This window comes from Talpa europaea (assembly GCF_964194135.1).
Source record: "Talpa europaea genome assembly, chromosome: 12".
In the NCBI taxonomy this organism is placed as follows: domain Eukaryota; kingdom Metazoa; phylum Chordata; class Mammalia; order Eulipotyphla; family Talpidae; genus Talpa; species Talpa europaea.
The window spans coordinates 82667611-82685731 of NC_140079.1; the positions used below are offsets into that span (position 1 = coordinate 82667611).

Genomic DNA, 18121 nt, shown 5'->3' on the forward strand with positions numbered 1-18121 from the left:
GAGGGGGGCTCAGAGAGAGCCACTGGGTTTTATCACACTTGCTGAGACGGTGATTTTGGGCAACTTAACCTCTCTGGGTCTTAGTTTTTCTATCTGGGGGCAGGGAGAAGTATCCCCCCTCACAGGGTTGTGAGGTAGAGGGAGCCCAGATGCAGTGCTCGCCAGTCACCTGGCTCTGCAGCACACGAGCGCACCCTCAGTGCTGTGGACCCCACCAGCTGATGGGTCACCACAGTGCCAGCAGCTGGCAGGCTGGGTCTCATCTCCATAGTTTTTTCCTTCAGAAGTCTGGGATTTCTGGAGAGACAGGGTTTCAGGTTGAAAGGAAGGTGATCCATGTCCCTCATGCTTGTTACAGATGTATAAGTTGATTTTTCTTTTGAATGGCCTGTTGTAAGCTTTTTTTTTTTTTAATGACTTTATAACAACCTTAGTGCTCATGCATAGACCCAGAGTAGCTGAGAGCGGGGCTGGTGATGGGTTGGCCCATCAGGGGCCACAACCTTTCTTCTGGCGGTCTGTGCACCTGCCCAGACAAGAAGCCGCCATGCTTCCTGGCTCGTCTTTTAAATCTGCTCCATCCTTACTTTTCTGCCCTCCTGTACTGAATCATTGCTCTGTCTCCAATTGTGACTTGCCTCTGACTGAGTGGAAGCACAGTGATCCATGAAGCCTCCTTTACATATCAAGAAGGCCCTGGAGGCTCTATAATTACCCAAACCCAAAGTCTGTCTCCAGGTATCCCTGCTTAGGGGAACAGATGTGTTGGCAAAGTTTGCTGAGAAGTTAAATTACGTTAGAGAATTCTATTTCTTATTTACTTCAGCAGGAAATCAGAGTAAGTGTTGGACCAGAAAAAATGTTGATGTAATTAAAGCAAAATGATGACTCTTTAATTTTTTGATCATATATAGTAACACTTATTTTATTATATTAAAATAGGGACAGTGAGCCTCAGATTATCAGTTAAGAACTTGTTCTACCCAAATAATAGATCACTGGGTTAAAAAAGTGAAAAATAGAAGCCTAACATGGCCCAGCATGGCCCAGCATCATCCAGCACCACCCAGCACAACAAATGCCAGCCTGGCTTCAGATGGCTGTAGCACCAGGATGCCCATGTGTCTGATATGACCCCAACAGACACTCTGCTCTGTCACCTCTGTGCTATGCTCATCCATTCCCACCCCCACAGCACCCAGGTTCCTCTGGCTCATCATCACATGTTAAATCATCCCCATAAGAGTCAGCTAGATTTTTGCTTTCTGGAAAAGACCCCACATCCCCCATCGTGGCCCTTTAAGCCTGCCCTCACCTTCCACCATGTGTAACGACCACTGTGTTTTACCTCTCCTGCTAAACTTGTCTTTTACACCTTTGTGTCCCCTCTCCCCTCAGTCCTAAGCCCAGAGCCTGATTAATATTCAGGAAAATTTCAGCAAAGTTATGCTGTGGCAACAAATAACCCCAAATCTCAGTGACTAACCACACCAATGACATTTTTATCCCTCACTATCCCCTGTCCTTCCCACTCTGACTGTGTTCGTCCTGCTTCCTGTTGTCTTCCTTTCAAGACATGGATGGAGGAACCAGCCCCACATGGAACCCCTGTGGTGGTGGAGGAGAGGTAGTGGCCACACAGCCCTCAGGAAGCTTCTGCTGGGAAGTGGCCATGGCACCTCTGCCTGCAGGCCACTACTAGTCCCTGTCATCAGACCAGGAGTGCATGTAGTGTTCCCTCAAGAAGGTACTGTCCATGGTTGGGTGCCAAACCTTCTATAGGAGGGCAGTGGATGTTTTGAGTCTCATGGCAGAGTTGACGATACCTCCAGCTCCAAACACTTCCCCATGAGCTCTCTAGCCTCTACTAGTTTTCTAAATATCTTTATAGCTGTTTCCCCTTTCCTTTCTGTGGTATGAGCACACTGGTGCTCACCTCACCTTGCAGCGAGGTTCTAAATGCTGATGTGAGAGGGCCTGCAGCTCAGAAGTAAGGCTCTGGCCCTGCTAAGTAGCCCAGATTCTTCTGGGATATGGCAGACTTGGAGTAAGGAGGTTGTGAACCAGCACTTTGCTCTCACAGCAAATTGAGACCGAGTCAGGGATAGCCACTGTGTTCTCAGGGCTGTTGGTTGATCCAGCTGATACTGGATGGGCACACTGGGGACAGAGCACCCACCCAGGGAGTTGACTGTCCTAACTACCCTTGGGGCCAGTCCACCAGCATCCTGCCCACAGCACCCAACTCTGTGGGGCTCCCAAAGCCATCATTCAGAATTTCAGAAAATTCCAGAAACCTCTGGAATTTTACTATTGATCTAGGTGTCTCCAGAAGTCCCAGAAGTTTCCCTATTACTACACTGGCAAGTTCTCTTTCCCCAGGGCCAGAGTAGCTCCCTGGCTAGGGTGTCAGGAGCCATCACACCCCAGACTCTGGATCACAGTTCTGGGATAGCCTTGTAAGCCCTGACATGAGACTTGTGGAGAGAATCTTCACTTTGCATCTTAACCTTTACATTCCATGTTGTTTGTAGGCTATCCGTATATCACCACATGCCAGAAATTGCTGGGCTAAAAGGCTTTTTAAAAATAATTTCATGCATTTTAAAAAAAGCATTCTGAGCTGATATTTGCGTTTGCCATACACCACAAATGCTAAGGTAGGAGAACAAAAAGATAATGATTCATCAGACGCTCCATCGGTCTCCAAACCGAACACACTTTTCACAGAACAAGAATTGCATTCGGGGTTGTAAACAGTGCCTTTCTGACAGTCAGGCTCTTCTGTCAGGGTGGAAATGCAGAACTTTCAGGAACCAAAGAATAAGTCTCGAAACCAACACGCTTTGCTCCATGTTCGCACATACTTCTCTCCCCTGCTGTGTCATCGTCAAAATGTCTTTGTTACCTGCAGTGTTTCTATGGCATGAAAGTGCTCTGCTTCGGGGTAGCCAGTGGGTACATTCAGCATCAGCTGGGGGACAGCAGTGTGACTCAGCTAGTCGAGTGGGACCCGAGGGCTTTGTCCGACAGCTGCCAACCCCAGTGGAGGGGCTCATAGGTCCCAGAGTTCAGGGGTTCGCCTGGAGCTCATGAAGGTCACCTGTGTCCAGGATGGGCTTCTCTTACCTCAGAGCTCTTGTGGCCCCAGGTTTGGCTGTGCCTTAACCAAGGAAACCCTGGGGGGGGGGGGGTGCCACACACAGACAGTTCTAACCAACTATCAGGGTAATGGCCATGCTCAATTTTGCCTTTCACATTTTAATTGTACAACAGTAATTTTGCGATAGAGTTGCCGATGGCAAACATGCAAAAGACATTAACTTTATTTATGTTTTGGATTATTAATGTGGCTGTTAAAATTCCTCCAGTTAGTTTTGATTGAATTGTTTTTTTGTGTGATTCTGTTGTTTAATGGAGCGGTAAATAAGAATTTCTGATAATGAGGCCGAGCATCTGTCACAACAACCTGGTGCGGGTTATTAACATTTCCATTAACGGCAGGGTGGGCAGCGATAATACGGGAACCACACAGTTAGAACAAAATAAATAGTTGATGTCAGGCTGAGTGGGTGTTAATTACTATTTTATTCTACGTGGGGTGGGGGTGAGCAAAGTGGGGAGAGAAGACCTGAGGAAGGGGTGACTCATGAAGGTCAGCGTCTCCCAAGAAGGCTCCTTCAGAGAGCCCCTGTATGGGCTGTCTCCCTCAGACTGCGACTGCTTTATCACGTCCATCTACGGCCTGTAAACAGTCTTGAGTCCAAGGCAGGACTTCTGGGCCTGCGGCCTATGCTAAAATGGTGACGGGGGCTGTGCTGGCCCTCTGCTTCCCACAGCCAGGCCCCCAGCACAGGTCCTGGGGCCCAGCCCAGCACAGGTTTCACTGGGGAGTGTCCAGGTAGTAAAAGGGAGTAACACCCAGGAGGCAGTGGACAGGCTGTCTGCACATGTATCTAGCATGGAATTCAAACACTGCAAGAAACTGGAAGACCGAGAAGAGAGGCATGTTCTGAAAAGCACTCATGTGTGCTTGTGTCTTCTCAGCTCCCAGCTGCTGCTCATGAGGCCATGGCCAGGGCGTCCTCCTTGGTCACCTTTCACAAACTTTCACATGCACAGACACCCCACTGACACAAACACAGCCCCCGGGAGAACCCCCGAGGTGGAGGGAAGTCTCAAAGCGAGGACTGGATCCTCATAATTTGAAGCCATAGGTGGCCTCACAGAACAATTAAGGGGTGATGGCATCTGTGTTCACATCCCTGTGTCTGCAGACCAAGTGCGTGTGGAACAGGACTCAGCACAGGACCCCGACCCTGTGGTGGGAGCACACACGCCTTTATTTCCTCTAAACCCCATCTGACTCTGGCATTTCCCTCCATTATAAACGTGGCCAACAAGCCACAGCGGGGACCGCAGAACCTGTGACTCAGCAGCTGAGCCCACAGAAGTCCCCCATCGAATCAGGGCTGTTACTGACTCACTAGACGTCACCCACACACATCTCTGCTGAGGCATCCCAGCCGCTCCCCGGCCAACAACTCAGCCTACTTCATGGCGCATGAAGCACAGAGATTGCCATATCTTGCCTTTGTTTCCTAACACCCCGCTGTGTCTCAGCGTAATCGGTTTTCTTTGGAATGCTCCCTATTTTATTTTATGCATTTAAAATCATGCTTTCAGGGCCTCCCCTAGTGGCACAGGCGGTTGAGCGCTGCGCTGTGAAGCTGTCCACAGCCTCTGCAGCGCCAGTTCGATCCCGGCCGGCCAGCGAGGGTCCCACATGGCGCAGCGGACCTCTACTGTCTGGCCCGCTGCTCCCCTGAGCAGTGTATTTTGTCAGTCTGCCTGTTCTGTTCCCCACTCTGTCTCTGGTGAATCCTCTCACCCTCCCGCACATCTGGTCTGTACCCTGGTTCTTGTATAAATAAATAAATAATCTTTAAAAAAAAAATCATGCTTCCAGGGAGGGCAGGCAGCGTTCCCTGGAGTCAACACTGAGATGGTCCAGAGTAGATCCCTTCGCGGTGTCTCCCCTGGAGTCGGGAGCCCCGCCCCTGTGAACACACATACGTGTCAGCTGCTCTCCTGTGTTTCTCTCTCCTCAGCCCCGGCCATGGCCCCACAAAATGTCCAGGTGAACCCGCTCACGGCCAGCCAGCTGGAGGTGACGTGGGACCCGCCTCCACCCGAGAGCCAGAACGGAAACATCCAGGGCTACAAGGCAATGCTCCCTTGCATGGTTTGGGTCTCCCTTCAGGTCACTTGTACACCAAGCATCTGGGCCTAAATCCCCAGCGTAGAGGCCTCCGTGACTGCTGCCTTCAGTTCCTTTTGTCCTGCTCTTTTCCCACAGCAGGCACACGGCCAGCCCTCGGCCTGTTGCGCTGTGGGTGATACTAAGCGCTGGAGCAGGCCTAGCCTGACCAGGCCTCTGGGCCCCTGGGGAGGGGAGCTCGGTTCACTGTATAACCCGTCTGTGCCCAGGTACCTCTTCCTTGCTCCCTTGACCCACTCTGGACTCTCTGAACCTTTGTTGACCATAAAACAGAGAGTGCACTGAAGAGAACAGGCTCTTCTTCCCAGCTCTGCCCTTGGTCACTGTGTGAGTCCCTTGATCAAATATATGGGGGGGAGGAGACCCAGAAATTTGCATTTCTAAGAAGTACCCCAGGGGACTGTGGTTCCAAGGAACTCACTTTGAGAACCATTGCAATAAACTATGATTCCACATTAGCTCTATAGTCTAGAAATGACATTTAAAAAGACAGCAGGCCATGCCAACAACAGTGCCAGGGGGAGGGTAGTTACAGAGTTGGTTTATCTAGAGAGTTTAGAAACCTGTGAGATCAGCTACAACCATCCTGGAGAGAAGAGCCCGCGAAGCTCCTCGGAATCCCCCATCCTTCTCCAGAGTGGAATGTCCGTGTCTGATCTGTTAGGACCCAAGTTGATCAGTTATCAGATTCTATAGCTTAGCCTCCCCTGATGAGTATTGGACCAATTAAACATCCATTTGAAAATGATTTTTGTAGGTGTTTTATGAAAATGAATACCTTCCTCCCCGGCAGGGTTGTTGCAGTGATTAATGAGGTAACAGGAAGTCCCTGAGCCTGCAGGCAAGGTGCTATTTATGTATGTCCGAAATATGTTTTCTAATTTCCTTAATGACACAGACATTGAACCTGGATATTGATCTCAAGGTAGTAAGGCCTGTTAGAGGGAAGCATCTATTTGCTCAGTTCGGAGAGCAGAAGCTGGAGGCATCTTGCAGGTGGAAGTGAGTGATACTCACTCTTGGAGCCCCCCAGCCTGCCCTGGACGCACGAGTGAGCCGAGCAGGAGACTTGGCCCGAACCTGGGCCTGCACTTGAAGGTCCTGGCTTGGCCTCAGCCCACAGAGCTAAGACGGGACCATGAACCAGTGCTGCCTTTGGAAGCCTGGCTGGCCCCAGCTTCGGGCAGTGGTTCTGGGTCAACTGACAAGGGAAGCGATTCTGGCAGCCTCTTCCTCGCCAGGCATTGCATTCACCCAGGGGCACAGCACAGCAAAATGACAGGAGGTGGGGGAACATGAGGCCTCCCCACAGTGCCAAGCCCTCGTGGCTCTTCACCATGGTATTTGTGAGCCTCGAACAAAATGTGGAAGCACGGGGTGGAAGCCGGGGGGCTTTCTGTAGTCACAGGCTGAGGATGAGGAGATGTGGTTAGTGTTTCTTCTCTCCAGATGACAAGGGAAGGAGCAGAGGCCATAAAAAGGCACCGGGAGAGCTGGTTCTGTGAGAGAGGGCGCTGAAAGAAGGTCCCTTCCACCCTGCCTCGTGCAGGGTCTGTCACATGAGGCAGTGCTCACACTACAGACAGCTCAGAAGCGCTCACTGCGGGCTCCCCAGATACAGGAGTGGCCAGGAATTCCCTGCATCCTGCGCTGACCCCAGCTAACCCTATTCCATTGGAGAAGTACCCCCTTCCCAGCCAGAACTGCACCCGAGAATGCACCCAGGCCTCCCCCCCAACCCCAGGGTCTCATCTCACTCTAGGTGACACCCTGTCTCAACTCAGCTCACTGGGCCTTCTTACGCCCTCCCCGTCCCCAACCTCTTGCTTTTTCTAACAGATTTATTATTGGGAGGCAGACAGCCAGAACGAAACGGAGAAAATGAAAGTCCTGTTCCTGCCGGAGACCGTGGTGAAGCTGAAGAACCTGAGCAGCCACACCAAGTACCTGGTCAGCATTTCCGCCTTCAATGCTGCCGGCGACGGGCCGAGAAGCGGCCCCAGGCAGGGGCGCACGCATCAGGCGGGTAGGAGAACGTGCTTCCTCTTCACTGCCTCTGTGGAACACTCCCGTTGAGAGCCAAGACCTGTGTCACCTCCCAGGGGGTGTCCCTGACCCTCTAGGCAGGAGGACCCTTTCCCTCTGTGCCCACATTTCTGTGCCTGCCATGTAGCCCCCATCCCATGTCGCTGGGGTTTCTGAAGAGGCAGGGATTTCTGGGTGTGAATCAGTTCATTTCCCCAGGGCCTGGCCTCAGCCTGGTGTTAGACAGATGTGAGCGGTGCACCTTTTCCGCAGAGCCCCCCAAGATGGCGGCGGGAGGAGGGCTTTATATCTACTCCTAGGCCTTGTCCATAGCTGGCAGGTGCATCCCAGCCCTGATCAGGGTTTTCCCATTAGTGCACGCAGATCCCTGGGGGGTAAAGCCACAGTATCAGGCATTGTCCTGGGTCTCAGGGCCGCAGACCACCCTGGACACAGTCACTGGCCATCTCTCGTGGGTGGGCTGCCGTGCCAGTCATCACGCTGCAGTGGCCACGTCCAGTCTACTCACACAGGCGCAGTGTGTGTTCCAAGCGGATCATGTTCTCCAGGGCACTTTAGTGTTTCCTGGTGTCCTGGGAACGCTGAAGTAGAACAGGGCTCCCCAGAGAACAGCAGCTTGGCCTTGGGGTCTGGGGAGCAGTAGGGGGCTCTTTGTAAGAACCAGGAATTCAAAGACAAGGAAAGTGGGGAGCATGTGGAACAACAACCCACTCCACTCAGCTCCCATTGGGTTCTCCAACATTCTGTGGGTTCCGCCAACTAGCACTCCACCTCGATAATTCTCCCCCTGGAGACGGGCTTCAAGCATCACGATGGGCATGATGGGCAGATGACCGGATGCTTCCTTGGGTCTCACTCACAGCCTAAGCTGGAAGAAGCTGTAGAACAGAGAGGGGGGGCTGGGCCCCCTCAGGACACACTGGCCCTGGCAGGTCAGAAGTCAAAGGACCCCCTGGAGCAGGAGGGAGAACAAAAGGGGAAACATGGGTGCTGACTCGGGGCTGTTTCTGACACTGATGGAGGTGGAGGGTCAGGTGGGGGCAGCTCTGGGTTCCAGTGCCCTTCACCGGGAGCCAGGCAGGGGGCGAGGAGAGGCAGGGTCAGTATTGTCCTGGCCACCAAGCTGCCCTATGCACCTGCTAGTAATTTCTTCCAGTTCATATTGGCCCCTTCGCTCTGCTCTTTCTCCAGACCAAGCAGGCCACTGGGCTGGCAGAGTGCCTGAGAGGGCAGGCGAGACCTGAGGGTAGGGGCCTTTGAGGCTCGCAGGCCCCTGGGGGAGAGGAGAGGAGCGGGGGAGAGCTCTCTAAGCACACAGACCCCAGCCCTCCCCAGAAGAGCAGGGCCAGAGCTGCGGGATCCTCCACCAGCCACTGGAAAGTGGAGCAATCTGCATTTCGTTTTCTCTTTCCATCTATTATTCATTTTTATGCTTTTGTCATTGTGTCTCTCGGGCTCCTTTGTGTTTAAGCACCGTCATTTTCTCTCCTCTTCTTGGGTGGGTCTGTGGCTTTTGATTGATCCTAGGAAGTTTGGAGATGATCAATAAATCTTCCTTTCATCCAGTGGCCTTTAGACTTTTACTGGGTTGGAAATAACATCTAATAGCATTTTTATTCTTCACGGAGGCGTAGATCTGTATGTAGATGATCTATAAGGGAGCTTTGTGAAAGTCCCTTTATGTTCTCTTCTTCCAGCTCCTGGGACCCCAAGCTTTTTGGCATTTTCAGAAATAACCTCTACCACACTTAATGTCTCATGGGGCGAGCCGGTGGCTGCCAATGGCGTCCTGCAGGGCTATCGCGTGGTCTACGAGCCCTTAGCACCTGTGCAAGGTAAGGCCAGAAGGGACCCTGGGGAGAACAGGCTCACAGGTACACAATACCCCACAGTGTTTGGAGCCATACTCCTCCTCATCTTTAAGTGAGGAACCTTCTGGAAGAGGCCTGGTTACTAAAGGCCTTCTGTGCCCTGGGATCCAGCACAGCACCCACTGCAGACCTATGTGGTAGACACCCTTGACTTCGTCTCTGTAGCATTCAAGGCATTTCTCCTGTCCTGAGATTCTGGGAGGCACTGGGAGGCTGCCTTTCGGTGCCACTGGTTGGGATCACAGAGGGCATTGCTGGCGAGGAGCTAGCAGGGCTTCCTGAGAGAGGCGCTGGCAGGCCGGCCTTTTCAGATGTGCTTCTGCTACCTTCATCTATTCATTTGTTCAGCAGACATTTATTACGCACCTACTTTGTGTCACTAACCATTCAAGATGCTAAAATCTGTGGGTACAGGAAAGCAAGGATTATAGCCAATCTGTTTATTAGGATCCTTGCTTTCCAGAATGCAGCAAGTTTGTATTCCAGGAGTGGTCACATATGGGTAATTAAAACAAATAAAAAATCTGACAGTGGTTGCTGCCGTGGAGAAGAAAGTAGAGTGACATGAGACCATTGGATGGAGGAAGGAGACCTGGGTGATAAGAAGGATCCAGGTCCACAGACATCGTGGGAGGACCTTCCTCCAGAAGGCCCAGACCCTCTTCCCAAGGCTGATCCAGATGAGCACAGCAGAACGTGGTGTGGCGCCGGGTTGCATGGGTCATGGTGGGTTTCACTCAAGAATGAAGCCAGTGTCCCTCTGGTTAATTGCCACCATCTCAGTGCCTGGGATAAAAAGAAGACATATTGATCCCTCTGACTTCCGGGATCCATAAAAAACACAGACCCTCTAAGAAGAACAGAGAAAATGTTTAAACATAAAGGAGCTTTGAGAGAGGAAACAACCGAAGCATAACGATGAATAATAGATGGAGAGAGAAAAAGAAATGGATTAGCTTTAGGGGACAGTGGAAGCTTGGGCATAAGGAGACCGGGGGGGACCCTTGTGGTTTCTGGCAAGGGAACACGTTGCTGGGGTGGTAGGAGGAACATCAGGGATGCATTTGGGAGGTGGTGCCCAGAGTATTTGCCCCTGAATTGGATGGGAAGGTGAGGGCCAGAGGCTGGGGCATGAGTGGCATTGCTGTCATCCACATGGTAGCCACCTGTGTCAGGCAGAGAGGAGACCAGCTCAAGGCAGACTTCCCCCCAGTAATAGGTGAACTGTAAAGATTATAGATTCTTTAATGTCTAGGAGGGAAAAATATAACCAACACATCAGATAATATCGGCTCTCCATTTAAAGCCATGATAAAAGTTGCCTTTTAAAATAAGTACATTTGAGTAAATCAGGGAGTTGATTTGAAGATGAAAATTTAAGCACTAGATTTTATTTCATCGCATCTAAGATGCCATTGAGTATAAGATTCATTGTTATTTTATGAAGTGCTAAGAAAGAAAAAATACTTCCAATAAACTATGGGCAATGCTTTTGATCCATCAATTCTGAGCTGCATCCCAAATCAGTGATGTGAAAATAGAAAAGAAAAAGTGTGTCTCACACAATCGATGAACTTTGGTAAATAACAGAAGAGGTGATATGTGAAAGTAGTTTGGAAAAGGGCAAAGAGGGCACAGCACCACATTGATTCAGCGTGGGTGCATTCTGCTGTGTTCTTGTCAGAACCAAATGCCTGCCTGGCGGCAGGTGGCTGGGGCCTGGCTGGGAGAGGGGTGCAAACTGCAGAGGCCAAGACACTTGCCACCACCTTTGCTCCCCCAGCAAGGAGACAAGCCGAGAATTACAGAGAGCTTCCATTGTGTTCATCAGTGTCACACACACTCCTACCTGCATATACACATATACATACATACCTAGCTGCACATACACACGTACACCCCTGCCTGCACACACACATCGATACACACACGGGTCCCATGAGATATTAACCAGTTATGGCCATTGAAATGAGAAAGGATTGGTAAAATCCATGGCTCTGATGGACCTACGAGCCCCTTTTTGTCAGACAGTGAGCTTCCCCACATCACCCTAAGTGAGCGATGTATTCTGTGGACCAGCATGTCTGTGTTCATGGGACTGCAGGGTCTCTCCATGGCGGGCACCCAGGCACCCAGGACCCTGCCCCCTGACTGCTTCTCTTGCTCCCCAGGCAAGACTACACAGTAATCATTGCCCTGTGGGCTGCCGCAGTGGGACTTACAAGCTGGTGACACCCCATCTCCTGGAGCTGTTCCTGGAGCTGTTCCTGGAGTGTGACTGCTCTCCCCACCTTCCACTGGGTGGCCTCCCAGGGAGATGACCCTGCATGTCTGGGTGCCAGGCTGTCAGGGAGCAATTACTCATCCACTTTCACAGGAGTGTGGGCACTTTAGACAGGTTCTGCTCACACTCAGCTCCCCCTGTGCTCCCTATAAACACACCCCCTCCAAGGTCCTGACTCTGTTGGGTGACCTGTGCAGCAACTCTGCCACACCAGGTGCATGCTGCACATCCCTGCACGCTCTCAACTGCATGCTGCTTTTTTCCTCAGTTCCCAAACAAAGTGATGGGCTTGGAGCCATTTGCTCTAAGACATTTGCCAGTGCCCTGCAGTTGGAGAATGATGGAGAGAGGTAGGCTGAACCCTGGCAATCAGGTTGAAGAGCCAAGTTCTCATCTGCCACCTGATGGAGAGAAACAGAGTGTTTGTGTTTCTGACACTAAATGTGACTGTGAGCAACACAGACACAGAGCCTGAGGAGCAGTTATTAGAGTTGTTCACGCTCCAGGCCACGAGGCTCACATGGGCTTGTCACTCTCTCCAGTGACAACAGGTCACTGTCACAACCGGCTCTGCCTCTTTTCACAGGAAACCAGCAGTCACCAGCATTCTCTTTTCGGGCCTCAGGGATGCCTTGCTTTCTCGGCCTGGTTGCCCTGGCTTTGTGACAAGCTCATGGGCTTGGAATTGGGAGCAGGGGGAGAAGCCCTCGGCTTTGCTGGCTGCTTCACTTCACAGACTATGAGAATGACCAGAACCTCAGGCACAATTCTTCTTTGGGTCTTCCTGATCTAACCCTTTGATGATGAGAAATACGTGACCCCGTCACCATCCTCCTCAGGGCTGACAGCCAGCCAACCATCAGGCCTGGCCCCTATGGCCTCCAGCGGAAAGTCACCCCCACCAGACACCCACACAATACGAGAGCCAGGCCACCAGGGCCTCCCTGGCCGGGGGGCCACCCAAGATCATGAGCTCAGTTAAATGGTGGTTGTGGGGTCACACAGCAACATACAGATGTGTGTATAAGAGGCACAGGGTGAGGTTCCAGGCAGATGCTGGCACTAGTTACTTGTAACTTTAAACACTGCTAATGGAGAGGGATCCTGACCCTCCGTGTACGCTGCCCCCCCACCTCCCAGGCTCCTCTCAGCAGTTCCACGAGGTGGGCCCATCAACCTCAGAACAAACAGGGAAACTGAGGCCTACAGAGCTCAACTGCTTAGCCCAGCCTCACTCAGGAACAAGTAACAGACCTATGATCAATCCCAAACCCCATTCTCGCACTCCCTTCCCGCTGGCCCACTCTGAACATTTCAGTGAGAATCCACACTTGGCGAAATGTGGAGCCAGCAGTGCCACCCAAGGGTCCTCTCTGCCCTTAGTCATGGAGGGCACTTGTCCCTACTGGGGCTGGTGAGGGCAAGGGGAACTTGGAGTTGAATCTCTGACAGTGCTGCCGTGTAACTGAGAAGGCCCTTCACTATGGGATGGAGTGTGGCTGGGAGTGCACAGAAGACAGCATGGGGCAGACACCACTCAACCACAGCGCCTGGCCTGCTCCTGCAGCCCCAGTAGCCCAGCCTCCATGCTGGTCTGACTCTCCCAGCTGTCCCGGCTCCTCTTGTTGCCCAGAGAAGTTGCAGTATCTACGTCCACCCTCAGTGGCCACTCTGATCATTGTGCTGGAAGCCTTCGGCGTGAGGCCTTTGGAATGGGGCCTCTTGGAGAAGCCCCATCCTTATCCCCTTCACTGTTGAATCCGAGATTTGCATCAGAGAACCGTGGGTCATAAACAAGTCGCTTGAGTGATTGGCAGTACTTTCAGATGCCTCATAGAACCCATACACTTCCCAGAATGATGATTGCAAAGGTAGTGAAAACATCAGGCCTTTTTGTTTGGAGCCAGAATTCCATTAACTGTAGTAATTCTGATTCCTTTGTGAAGATTGCCAGAGATAGGCCCATACGTGTATGTGAGTGTCACAAGATAGAAAAGAATTGTTGTAAAACAATGCTCTCTCATGACTGACTCTAGGGCCTTTTCCATGGCTCCTCACCCAGGCATGGGCAGTATCTGGGACAAGCTTCTGACTAAGATGCACCTGTCCCGGTCAAAGGAATGGGGACCACAGTGCTGATGCAGTGTCGTGCCACTCACAGTTGGAAAACTGTCCTAGCACATCTGCATGCTGAGGCGGGGCCCACATCTGTCCCTGGCTGGCCCCTCCGTCATGGCGGGACGCCCCAGCCCTCTGCCCACAGTACCAAGCCACATGGAACACTCACTGAACCATGTTCCTGGGAATCTGATTTAATGGTAGAGCTATTTTTATGTTGTAAACTATGTTTTAAAAGGTAGTATTTTATGTGATTGCACCCCGAGGCTTTATAGTGCAGGGCATGATTTAAAAATTGACTAAATAATTAAGATTTTGACACAGTCGAGTATCGCAGGAAGGCCAGACTGGCTCTCCCTCCGGGTGGGAGAGAATCCACAAGATCTTTGTGTGCTTGGTTTTGCTCTGGAGAGAGGGAAACCACTTAGTAACAAAGAAAGGGTAGACTACCCAGAATAACTTTCTATTCAGCCAGACGCTGTCTGTTTGCTGATGACCCACAATGTGTGCACAAATGGTCACCCTGGAAGCCCCTGTCTGGAGCAATGTGAGGAGAGGGTCGGGCTGTCTGGGCAGAAGTGGCCCTGTTTCTCTACATTGGAGGAAAACTCAAATTTGGAGAATACTCAAAAGCAGTCAAAGAATTCTTTGAAGGAGAATAATTTAGCTGAATAAATGCCATGGCATGAAAATCGTGAACCAACTAAAAGATATTTTGGCGACCAGTGAGATTAGGGAAATTTGCTTTGATGACTTTGAAAGGCGAATGCATTTTATAAAAGAAGGAGTTTTGTTCTGCTCTAGGATTGAAGACACCAAATAGCCGTGCCCCTTGGTGCCCAGGGCAGGCTGACCCCATCCCTGATGGGGATGGCGAGCACCTGGGCCCAAGGGCACCAGGGGCAGCTCTTCTGAACAACATGGAAAACAACTTTTGCTCACTAAGCCTTGGAATGCCTCATCCTTACACTGTCCTCCAGGAAGCCATGAGCCGGATGTCGGTGCACTGGAAGCACTGAAGAAATCCCGCTGCAAGGACCTTATTTAACTTTGTTCTTGTTTAATGTATCGCCTTCAAACTTAGTTCGCCGAAGAACCCCATTTTCCCTCCTAGAAAATGCTGTTTGTGTGATTTTCACTATGTATCTTCTTCCCAAAAATGTTAAATCTCGGTTTTCTAATTATACTTAATACAACCAGCAGCATTTTTGCTTCATTTGCATATTTATGAGTGAAAACTTTGTCTCTATGTTGTCATATTCTCTAAATCTAGTCATCGATATATGTGATGACAAATGTTCCTCCATCCTTGCTTCAGGATGCAGGGAAGAAGTTGTTAGGTGTTGCTGAGGCCTTTGAGCTATAGGTTGGCAAACCAGTCTTGCTGGGGACCCCTTGGGGGGACTCCCACCTTTTAGCTAAAGTGAAAAATCTTTTTCCATTTCTCCTCTCCCCCCATAACTAAGTCAAGAAGCTTTTGGTCATCAATACAAGCGACACGGAGCTTTCTTCATTTGAGGACTCCTTCCAGCATGTCATCAGGGGGCTGACCGAGAGTCGGGGGACCAGGCCCTCCTGCAGTATGCACTGCCTGGGCCTGGCTCTCCCCGCTCATGTAATTAGTGAGCCCAGGGGGCCGCCTCCCCCCACTGTGTTGTGAGGTTTGCTTCATTCTTTGTCAGCACTCACTTATCAAGCTTAAACTCTAATTACACTTATCTGTGCTGAAAATTGTCTATTATCACCACTTAAGCGCCTCCTAATTGTAAGAAATAGTTCCTGTGCCAAGTGTAGGCCAGATTTCCTTGTTATCGCAGTGGGATGGACAGTGCTGATTGCTCTTCTAAACATATTCTTGTCTCTGCTTTTGGTGGTTCTAGGGGTGAGCAAGGTGGTGACAGTGGATGTGAAAGGGAATTGGCAGCGCTGGCTAAAGGTGCGGGATCTCACCAAAGGAGTGACCTATTTCTTCCGCGTGCAAGCACGGACCATTACCTACGGGCCTGAGCTGCAAGCGAATGTCACCGCCGGGCCAGCGGAGGGTAAGCCAACGCCGCTGTCAGACAGCTCCCACCAGTCGCAACTGGAGCCTCTCTCCTCGCACTCCATCCAGCTCAGGATTCGCCTACCTTCCCTATGACGTGGTAGTGGCCAGCTCAAGCAGGCACGAACACGGGAATATTGTGGCCATGAGGATGTCTTCAAGAGCTTGTGTTAATGTGAACTTCTGCAGTGGATTTGTTAACTAGAGAGGAAAAATTCTTAAGTGTTAAGCCTATAAGGTTTTTGTTTTCTGGGGGAATAAAAGAAAGTTATTGAATTCAATCTCTGAAATAAGATATCGAGAAAATGTGCTTTTCACATCATGAAGAACAGCCATGTGGTTTCCCCCAAATGAGTCTGGCCTTTTCTAAGGAGAGAGTGGCAGAATCAAGGCCAGGGAGCACCTGTTGTTGCCAAGCATCTGACATGCATCAGCTCTTCCCATCTCAGGTCAAGCCCACGAGGCCAGTGTCAGCCTCCCCATATACAAACTGTACTGAACAAGGCTAAGCCGCCTGCCTGGGGATTCAGACTCAGAACCCCGCCCCACCCCCCAAAGCAAGTGTCACCCCTGTTTTCTTTTTCTGCCCAGGTTCTCCAGGCTCCCCTAGAGATGTCCTGGTCACCAAATCTGCCTCTGAACTGACCCTGCAGTGGACAGAGGGCAACGCCGGCCGGGCACCTACCACGGGCTACGTCATAGAGGCCAGGCCCTCAGGTAAGGGTGGTGGCCCACTGGCACCTGCTCCTCAGCCCAGGAGCGAGGACCTAGGGACACTTGAGGCTTTTTCAACCCACCGGTGAGATCCGAGGGTGTTTTCACCAAAGGCTCTGAATGTTCATTCACAGCCTGGACTGAAAGAGTCACGCCCATGTCAGATTGCTGTGAAGATCCCCATTAATACTAAGGCTGACACATCTGCTTCATCTTTATGGCTTCTGAAGATGAGGCCCGAGATCATTTCCCACCTACCACCCTAAGAGGGTCCCCCCCTCCAGCCTTCCTCTGATCAACTATAATAACAAAGGATGGACATTATTGAAAAATGAATTTCTAATGGGTTGGGTCTGATATTACTGCTTGAAGCTAGAGCCTGTCACCAAACGCAGACAACACAGCATAGTCACTCTGACCTTCAGATGGTTTCACAGTTAATCATGAATATCTGAGCGTGGAAGTGCACCTTGTGCTAGGGATATATTCAGAGAGAGAACCACCAGCACCCCATCCCCACCCCGCCCCTTCAGCTGATGGGCGCCAGTGCTGAGAATCATTTTAGTTTAATATTTACAGAAGCTATTAGACCAGGAGGAACAATTCCCAAAGTTGCATACATCACTGTCAGAGACATCCCTCCTCCCCCTCCAGATTGCTTTTGAAAGATTACGAGTCATAACTGCCTTGTAGAAACTTCTATGGGGAAACCGCACACATGACAAATATATGTACACATATTTAAAAACAATATAAAAATTCTTTGGCTTAGGAACTCCACAAGTCCAGCCTGAGGGATCTTGATAGTTTCTCTGTTGAGCAAAGCATTCAGTCTGTTCTGTGAAGGAAGTCAGGTCAATGTAGAACCCGGGCCTTTGTGGTCAGTCACCTCTGAAAGCAGATGGTACTAGAATACAATCCTTGGCTCTCTACTGATGACATTTGACTCAAGAACACTTTCAGAGATTGACAAGGACGGTGAGGTCTGAGCCCAGACCAAGGACCTGCAGAGCTGCCCTGGCCTGCAGGAAACAACCCAGTTTTCTCCCCCAATCCAGGGAAGGCATTTATTACATGACTTACTTTACAAACTCCTCAGGTCTACCAAGTTTATGGTAGAATTCAGGAGATCCCTGAGCTTTGAAGCGAAAAACACATTTTTATTTTCACAGACCTTAGTATTTCCTTACTTCTAAATGTAGGTGTATCAGTCAGCGAGGGCTGCTGTAAAAGTAGCATGGGCTGGGTGGCTTAAATATCAGAAATTTTCTGTCTCACAGTTCTGCAGGCTGGAAGTCTAAGATCAGGGTGAAGGTGGGGTTCATTCTCTACAAGGTGATGAGGGACGATCTGTGCCAGGCCTCTCCCCTGGCTTCTGGTGCTTTGCTGGCCATCTTCTAGAAGCATCACCCCAATCTCTAAGTCCACCTTCACTTGACTTCCCCACTGTGTGTCTGAGTCCGGATTTCCCCCTTTTTATTAAAACACCAATCAGATTGGTTTAGAGTCCACCCAAATGGCCTCATCTAAACTAATTACATCTGTAAAGACCCTGTTTCCAAATAAGGCGACGTTCTGCAATATCTCAAGATGTCTCAGCTATGTTCAGTCTAGTGCACCAATACATCTTGGAGACAAGCATTTTCATGTCAGAGATCAGCCTGCGGGGAATGTAACACATCACCAGCCAGACACGGGTGCATGGGCTCAGAATCTTAACACTAGTGAACACATTTCAGCACTTTCCAAGAAATGATAAGGTA

General features: G+C 50.6%; 1 protein-coding gene across 1 annotated transcript in view; it reads left to right on the forward strand.

Moving 5' to 3' along the window:
- The window catches only part of SDK1 (sidekick cell adhesion molecule 1), a gene marked incomplete at both ends in the record, with an annotated part of 728549 nt that overhangs the window by 685814 nt on the left and 24614 nt on the right, over nt 1-18121 (forward strand). Inside the window, 5 exons of the mRNA XM_084251360.1 lie at nt 5112-5227; nt 7121-7307; nt 9025-9162; nt 15481-15642; nt 16236-16361. Coding sequence (XP_084107486.1) covers nt 5112-5227; nt 7121-7307; nt 9025-9162; nt 15481-15642; nt 16236-16361 — 729 coding nt within the window. The remainder of the gene's footprint in view (nt 1-5111; nt 5228-7120; nt 7308-9024; nt 9163-15480; nt 15643-16235; nt 16362-18121) is intronic.